Source organism: Buceros rhinoceros, unplaced genomic scaffold (assembly GCF_000710305.1).
Source record: "Buceros rhinoceros silvestris isolate BGI_N320 unplaced genomic scaffold, ASM71030v1 scaffold3354, whole genome shotgun sequence".
Lineage (NCBI taxonomy): Eukaryota > Metazoa > Chordata > Aves > Bucerotiformes > Bucerotidae > Buceros > Buceros rhinoceros.
This window is the reverse complement of record NW_010407516.1, coordinates 134370-143560: the sequence shown is the minus strand read 5'-3', so window position 1 is coordinate 143560 and position 9191 is coordinate 134370. Positions and strand designations below refer to the sequence as shown.

Here is a 9191-nt window from a genome sequence, read left to right as displayed (position 1 = left end):
ATCTGGTCATCCTTATTTTGAATTGCAGAGCAGTGCAGCCCCCCGTAAAGTCCAATGATCAGGATTCTGCACTGTTTTCAGAGACAAAGAGAAAATGTATGTCTGATCTGTTCTTCGAGGCTTTTTGTAGACAGGGCAGGAGTACATACTTCCTTGTTGCTTTTTTGGGTCAGGTAGAGCTGTCGTGCTAACAGCATACACATGGACTACAGGAAGACTTGTGAATAGCACCTGAGAATGTTAAAAGAGACACCGGGTTCAGCATTAGAGAAGCAGAATAGGGTGTCTGAACTCTTAACACTATAATCTAGGTTCAGTGATGACCTCCAGCAAAAGCACCAGCACCTCAGCAGAGGTACATGCGAGAACACAAGTCCTACACTCACTACTACATTGACCCTAACTTGAAGCCAGTGGCAGTTCAGGGGCAACATATGTCAAGAACCCTGAAAGGAACAGAAAGCAGCAGGAACATGAAAAACTGCACACCATGGACATAGATGAAAAATGACTGGGTAGTTCTAGGGGCGAGAGAGACCACTGCCTTTTTTCCCATCTTTTGCCCCTTTGGCCATTGTTCTCCATTCTTTCCCCATCTCCTGTTTCCAGAATGGCAGGACTGGAGCTACAAAGGTCAAGCTGCATTTAGTTGATGTTAGCTACATTACTTCTGCACTGCTGACAGTGGAACTTCAAAGATCCAAGGTGCCTCTTGGGTATTTGTCCAGACTAGATCTCCTCAGGCCTTCCAGCAATGTAAAGTGTTTATTGGCAGGGGTAAAAAAAAAGACCCAAACCCAAGAGCATCATGAAACACTCCAGAGCTTTACTTGAGTAAAGTCCATGTTTGAAGGTGTCTTTTCACAAAGTAGGCAATGGCTGTCACCAGAAGCTACAGCTGGCAGGGTTGGTTTGGAATATTTTGCTCTCATCCAGACACAGAAGTGTTTTACCTACAGAGAGGAACTCCAATTCCAGGACAGCTATCACTGGTTTGGAAAAAGTTTACCAGTCCAGACAATGGCAGCTTTCCCTGAGCAGTGACCACAGCATCTAATCAGTGCTCCATAGCTAGTTTTAAATCTGCTTAGTCACATCAGTAAAATGTAACTCCATGCATGGATAACTGAGCATAAGCCCAGAACTAATACCCTTTCTCCTATTCAAAAACAAATGCCAGGGATTTCTAGTTACCCAAACACTGACTTCCACAGCAGTTGTCATCAAACCCAGTCCTGGGCTGTGGAAGTTGTGATAGGGTCCCACTTGGTCAGCCAAAAGAAGGCTGACTATGGGTTGCACTATTTTATTCAAACGTAGCTGTGCTTCTAGGGCCCTGAAGCCAAGGAGCCCAGCACCTGGTCTGCTTTAATGCAGCGCATCCTAAATTCATTTTCTGACAGAAGTCTTTTTGTTCAGTTCTGGTGGGTAAACACCCTGTCCTCTTCCTAGACCTGCTAGTGTTTTACTTTCTTAAAATCTGTTGTGAAACCACTGTTGCAGGCACTCAGTATAGCCCCTGGTGTTCTCTGAGCACACCATATTACACCACAGTCAGTCATGCTCACTTGAGCCTTACCTTTGGTGATGACTCAACCAGCTTACTGTTTCTGCGGTCCCAACCTGCACCTTCGAGGAAAAGGCCATATATGTAAACGCCTCCAATGTCAGCAGGAGGAGGGCCAGCAACGTCTTCTTTCATCATCTTAGTCACTTCATTGTGCAAAACAACACTGTCGAGTGCCCACCCTTTTGCTACATTCATGCGAGTTGTCTCTTGCCTCATAGCGGTTAGGAATCCCTAAGGAGATTGAACATAGAGCATTGTAAAATACTTGAACTTACTATTTCAAACTTTTCCCCCTATATAATAGTACAATCAGCACTATAAAACTTCGTCCCACGTAATTTTATCTGCATTTGGAACTAAACTCCGTTGTGTAAAGGCAGTGCTTTTCTACATTTTCCCAGCACCATGCATTCTTACACACTTGGTGTGCACGTGTTGGTGCTAGCAAGCCGCCAGATTGGCTTCTTAGGAAGCTGCATGTATAGCTCACCTCACATGCCTGCTTTACCATCAGCCAGATGGAGGGAGCTTGCCAAGGCTGCCAGATTAATGTGTTTTGTGAGGTTCCAGATACAGGTAATTGCTAAGCCACAAATAATGTTGGTATTTTGTGGGCTATATTACTCACCTTTTCTAACACCAATATGGTGAAATTACTTTTCAGTCAACAAATCATGAAGCATTTTACAGAATACAAAGGAAGCGCAAATGGGACTTGCGCAATTAAATAGTGAAACGCCTCTGTCACTTTGCTCAGTGCAAAGCCTTAAGAGACTACAATAACAAACTATTGTAGGCACCAGCAAGATAAACTCACAGCACTTCAGCGGCACAGAATGACACTCACTCTGTGTTCTGAAGAGCTGTAACCTCAGGATACAGCTACAAACTATCACAAGACAAGCCAGGCTGAAATGCTAGTTAGCTTCTCTCAAAACTGTCCATGTGCACGCACGCTTGCAGTTCATGGGAAGTACCTTAGTCCTAAGAGACAGGAGGTTATCTACTGCTCTGCACTTCCAGCAGACGTGCTGTGGATGTAACTTATTTTACCCTGTGGAAACCCATTTGCATAGCCATGAGGTGAATGAATTAAACACAAAAACTGAAGATGCAAGAGCAAGAAAGACTTACTGAGAAGGACAACTAGGAAGGAAGAAGTTTCAGAACAGATTTCAAAGCAGAGAAAGAAGGTATCTGGAGACAGGGATGGGGAAGATACAGAGCCACACGGGGCACACACAAAGGTGGGTATTAGAGATCTCACAGCACAGCTAGGAAGAAACCAGGAGAAATGAGGGAACTGAGTAAGGTTTTTGTTTTTCTCCAGTATCTGCAATGCAGGATGCTCTGTTAGAGCCAAGGGGATGGAAAAAAGGGGTCAGATGTGAAAAATGAGCACATTGGTCTACTGAATGCAGGGGCCAGTCTCTGGCTGCTGAGTCTGGAGTGCTTGTTGCACACGCTAAGGACTTTGTAGCCTTGCAGTGCCCTTCAAGTTACGAGAACATGAGATGATAGTCACGAACTCAGATGTTTTGGTTAACTGACATGGTTGCTTCTCATTAATATCATTCCAGAGACCTCAGCACAATTGTTTTAAAGAGGTTTTGTGATAGCACAGATAATTGTAATTGCGTTTGAAGTAGTTGAGGACTCTAGCGTATAGCTAAGGGAGACAGGATTAAAGGCCAAGTTCTTCTGTCAGAAATGCCATTAAATGAAAGCAGAATCCTTGTAGTTAATTTGTGGAATTTTAATTTGCAGAAACATGCTAGTACCAATAGTTTAAAATACACGAAATGTGCACTGCAGAAGGCCCCAGAGGGCTACTGGTTCCCAGATAAAGTGAAATATTAAAGACAGAAGAGCCTGAAGAGGACAGGACAGAGCAACGACTGCATTAAGGGAATCAGTTCAAAGGCACTGTGGAAACACTAGAGTAAAAGTAAGCTTGGAGCTGTGAGTTGTCTTCAGGGATAAGATTTAGACTGCAAAATGTTCTTACAGAGATGGCAGGACCTATACACTGTCTGCAGTGGGACTTGTAACACTTTTCTCTTCATTTGAATGAATCCCAGACAGCCTGGGAGCTGGAGGCCCAGCTGGCTATCCCAGAGTGGGTAAACGGCACAATAAGCAGCAAGAAAGAACCAAGTGGCTTGAGGTACCGCTGTATGACTGAGGGCTCACGTCCCCCCAGACCCCTGTTTCAGGGGTGTAATGGTCCACTTAGCAAGACATTTGCTTTGATTTCTGGTAAGCTTTGCCATGTTGGTTTTTTTGTTTGTTTGTGTGTGGGAGTTTTTTTGAGGGAGCATGCTGAGATTTCAAAAACAGGGAAAACTCTTCTTTCTTCCCCTGCCTTTTCCTGAGCTTCTCCCTGGCCTGCTCACAGAAAGCTGCTGAGATTTTGTCCCTTTGCCTTCTAACGACACATGCAAGGTAACTCTGAACCTTCTAGTGAGGGAGAAGCAGGCATCCGTGGAAGCTATGACAAATATGGAAATCTGTTAAGTCTGTTGCTTTCACACTCATATTCTCTCCTTTACCTTGCTTAGGAGTTCCTTGTTCACAATTTTTACAGCAAGAAAATTATGGAAAGTTTACTAGAACTAAGTGCGCACTGAGGAATGGAGGCATTGTACTTCTTATTGGTATTCACATTGCTCTGGCATCTGAGGGCCTTAGAAATCGGCTGAGGGTTCATTATGCTAAGTACCATACAACCAGAGGGACTGTTCTGCCTCACAGGGCTTCAAATCAATATACGGGACAAGCAACAGCAACTGGAGACAGAGATGCAAATAAGGAAACAATATCAGCTACAATATGGAAATTGGGGGATGGAAAGGAGATATGCATAGTGTCACATTTTTTTGAGGAAAAAATCCAGTAACATCAGATTAATGTTCAGGAGGGAAGAAGATTCATAGCACTTCTTGTTTTGTCCACCCCAGTCATCTCGGCCCGGTGCAGACACACGAAGGGAATCAGGTTGCCTTTACACAGAAGCCCGAGCCTGCTCCCTTTTGGATCTCTATAAATAAAGATTAACTTCTGTGAAATTACTGAGTTTATCCTAGTGTATAAACAGACCAAGAGAAGGCAGAGTTGGGTCCTACATTATTTTTTACTGCCAGAATGCCTCATTCTCCCAGTGCTATAAATCTACATCATTGTCTTGTGTTATCCATGGAATTTATCCATTGACTCTACAGCAAACAGTGAGATCTATGCAAGAGGGCAAATTACAGATTACTTACTTAGGAGCTGCATTTCATTTCACCAATGAAAGCAATTTTCTGACGATTTCTCAGGTATTACAAACAAGCCGTTAGAACGGCAGCACTAATACTTCATCACCTCAACTTGCTCGAGAATATGAAAACCTATTTTCTTAACATATGAAATACTGATTTTAAACACAGCGGCTTGACTATTAACAAAATAATAATTAATTACATAGAAAAGGAGTCTTTGCTCAGGTAAATTTCTTGTAGAATGAGCCATTCCCATATCCCGAGTTACAGAAAATGGGGACTACAACAACAACCATCTGATTCTTAAGCTTGTGATTGTCAACACAAATAAATTTTTAAATCAGGTAAGCACATCTCATTCATGGATTTTTTTTTTCTGCACACTGTGTGTTCAGGGACTTTTAGAACTACGTGTTATGAAGTCTTTAATTTTTTTACTTCTGGAAGCTTTCTCAGTTACTATGGTCTATTAAATCAGAACTTCTTTGGGAACATTTTACTCTGATTATTTGGCAATTTTTTGAGAAATCCTTATATATATGGACCTAAAATTGTAGCATGTCCAATTTGGGCTAGCAAAATTTCAGAACTGACACAACCCAAATCACCAAAATGCCAGCGAAAATGGGCAGTACAAAATCTCTATCAGCTCTTGCTCATCTGCAGTGCAAAAGCAAACAACAAAACCAAAAGCCTATTAGGGTTGCACCCTGGTAATTGCTGAAGTTCCTTAGGAATATTTCAGAGTGCCGTTATCAATGTGTCACTAACAAACCACGTTTGGAAGCATAATCATTTTATTAAAACTACTGCTTCTCCCCCTCATCCTTTTGCTTGGGAACCCTTTGCTCAGGGATTCTGTGAGCACACTTCTGTGCTAAGAAGTGGTATCGGCAGACAGCTGACACAGACAGGAGAGATGATAGATGGGTATTTCCCGGCAGCACTCCTAAAGAATATTTGCCACTGCTGCTTTCTCTATTCTAGGCAGCTGTTTCAGCTAGCTTTTGCATTGCTAACAAGTACCGAGATTAAAATAGATCTTTAAAATAGCTTTTCACTAAGGCTTCACAGAAACCTGTTGGCTGGATGCTCTTGCAATGACTCACTTCCACAACTCCTACTTCCCACAAACATCTGTGAATCATAAAAAGCTTTAACGAATGTGGATAGCTGTGCAAAGAAACTGCACATCATCTAGGTATGTATACTTTTATCTCTGTTCTCAGCTGTTTCCTTTTTTGTGTTGCATTTTGTGCCAGGTTTTTATTTCAGATGGCGCAGGCGAGAGGCTGTATTTTTTATGTCTCTGCAGATCAAGTCTGGCACAATTCTAGGGTGGTATAAATAACATACCTTCCATTTCAAGGAACTGATTTGCAAGGATTGAGAGCCAAGGCCAAATCTCTTCTTCCTATGTCAAAGTTTCTAAACTTACCTTGTTTTGTACTCAAAGGGATTTTCATACAAAGAATGAAAACCAGATTACTGTGACAGAAGAAGGGAAAAAATGAGGATAACATCGAAATGTGAAAAGACAGGTTTGCCCCATTTCCACAGTATAATTAAAGCAACCAGAAGATGCATTCCATTATTTTGGCAAAATTTAGCATTTTAGCAAAAATTCCTTTTGTTGGCGTTAATTTATCCTACACTTATGGTAAGAATTTAATTCAGGTTACACTTTGTGTAGTCACGATTGAGTCAGCTTGACGTTCTCTCAAGGTCTAATTGAACTGTTAGGTAGGAGCTAGGAAGATCAGGCTGGCAGTCTTACCTGCGGATTAAAGAATCCTGTCATCCAAAACTGATTTGGTCGGCCGTCCTGCAGCCAGCTGCTGAACTGCTGGTTTCTTTCAAGAAGCTCAGTAAACCAAAATCCTAAAGTAGCCGATTCCCAGGAAATCCTAAACCATAGTTTTGGAATTCTAGCATCATACAAATTATCTAAAGCATCTTGCAATTCTTCTGACATAATTATCGTTCCTGGAAGATAAGTAGAACATTCGAAATGAACTTTCCCCAGCTTGCAAAGGCAATTAAAGCTTCCAAATGACATTCTGAGTCTAATAAACCCTCTTTTGTTGTGCCTTAATTGCACACCTGTTGCACTAAAGTCTTATCAGTTTGGAGTTAATTTGCAAACTTAGAAGATTCAAAATTAAAGGTGGCAAGATAAATTATATTTCTTCTGTCATTTTGATCAGAAATAAAGACTTTTTTTAAAACAATTCCTTCTCCCTCACACATAATATTTATATTCATTATATGCACACTGTGTTTGAGATATGATTAATCATTTAAATTTTTAAAATATATTTTAATGATTCCCGCGTATATGATCAATGATAGAGATACACTGTGTAACTCATCTGTATCCTAAGCATGTACTGACAGTGATCATATTCATGAAATTCACTGTTAGCAATGATAACTTTGTACATTTCCATTATCAAGATTCCCAGTAGGAAGGCAGTATGTAGAATAAACCTGGAGGCAGATTTTTTTTTTCTTTTTTTTGGCAGTGCACACTCGCATATTCCACACATAGTACTGTTGCCTCCATTAAAATATTGGCATTTACTAAGGCAATGACTTTTCAGTGACACTCACCATTCCAAGTGTCAGGAGTTTCCTCATCTTACCAGTTTTTATCCTCAGTAATACTGACAGCTGGCACACAGCCAGGATGTCTCTTCTATTCCAGCTAAAATATTTTAAATTGTAAAAACTGCTCTGGTAGCCCCCATTCCAATTAAATGTTCATGTAACGGCAATGTTCAGGCATCATCATACACACAACTACTGCAATTGCCACAAGGATTACACGAGTTACCAAACAGAATTAGGTCACTTCCACCACAGAATATGTAAACGAAAGAGAAGAGGTCTGGGTGGCTGCAAACAAGAGCTGCAGTGGCCCTTCCAAACGTATCTGAATTGATCTGTGGCCTGTAGTAAGTAAGCATTTCAAACCCTCCCTTCCACTGAGGTTGGCAGGTCCCCAGTTCAGGGGAAGGAGAAGAAGATCCATAAACCAAACAACAGCTTTTAATTTAGAAGAATGCAGTGGCCACCCTAAACCCTTGCATAACAGCATGTGAGAACCTGGTACTTCCTACTATATGTCAATGGCAAATAGACTTAATTTTTTCCTAGCAGATAATGACCTAGTCTCACTTACGCACACCTCTTTCGTGCAACAAATGCTATGAGAAAACCATCGAATTCTACAAAAGTGCAAATATTAAAAACTACTCCCTATCCTGTTGTGGTGGGTTGACCTTGGCTGGATGCCAGGTGTCCACCAAAGCCTCTCTATCACCCTCCCTCCTCAGCTGGAGAGGGGAGAGAAAATATAATGGGTCAAAATAAGGACAGAGAGATCATTCACCAATTACCGTCATGGGCAAAACAGACTCGAATCAGGAAAATTAGTTTAATTTATTACCAATCAAATTAGAGAAGGGTAATGAGAAATAAAACCTAAATCTTAATCCATCCCTCCCTTATTCCTGGGCTCAACTTAACTCCTGGATTCTCTACATCCTCCCCCACCAGCACCACAGGGGGATGAGGAATGGGGGTTGCAGTCAGTTCATCACGCATTGTCTCACTGATGCAGTTCCTTCCTCCTCAAGGGGAGGACTCCTCACACTCTTCCCCTGCTCCATTGTGGGGTCCCTCCCTTGTGAGAGAGCCCTCCACGAACTTCTCCAGCGTGAGTCCTTCCCATAGGCAGCAGCTCATGAACTGCTCTGATGTGGTTCTTTCCATGGGGTGTAGCTGTTCAGGAGGAGACCGCTCCAGTGTGGGTCCCATGGGTTCACAAGTCCTGCCAGCAAACATGCTCCAGCACGGGCTCCTCTCTCCATGGGTCCACAGGTCCTGCCAGGAGCCTTCTCCAGAGCAGGTTTCCCACAGGGTCACAGCCTCCTTTGGGCATCCTCCTGCTCTGGTGTGGGGTCCTTCTGGGGCTGCAGGTGGAGATCTACTCCACCGTTAACCTCCATGGGCTGCAGAGGAACAGCCTGCCTCACCATGGTCTACACCACAGTCTGCATGGGAACCTCTGCTCTGGTGCCTGGACTGTCTCTTCCCCCTCCTTTTTCACTGACCTTGATGTCTGCAGAATTGTATCTGTCGTATACTCTCACTCCTCCCTCTGGCTACAGTTGTTGTTGTGCAGTAACTTTATCAACTTTTCCCCCTTCTTATATATGTTACCCCAGAGGCACTGCCGCCATAGGTGATGGGATCAGCCTTGGCCAGTGGTGGGTCCATCTTGGAGCCAGCTGGCCTTGGCTTTGTTGGACATAGGGGAAGCTTCTAGCAGCTTCTCACAGAACCCATCCTTG

At 42.7% G+C, this 9191-nt stretch overlaps 1 protein-coding gene across 1 annotated transcript in view; it reads right to left on the bottom strand.

Moving 5' to 3' along the window:
* LOC104491983 (dynein heavy chain 5, axonemal-like) overlaps positions 1 to 9191 on the bottom strand; it is a gene marked incomplete at its 5' end in the record, with an annotated part of 143474 nt that continues 134283 nt past the window's right edge. Inside the window, 3 exons of the mRNA XM_010134480.1 lie at positions 1 to 231; positions 1580 to 1801; positions 6611 to 6819. Of these exons, the coding sequence (XP_010132782.1) occupies positions 13 to 231; positions 1580 to 1801; positions 6611 to 6819 (650 nt within the window). The remainder of the gene's footprint in view (positions 232 to 1579; positions 1802 to 6610; positions 6820 to 9191) is intronic.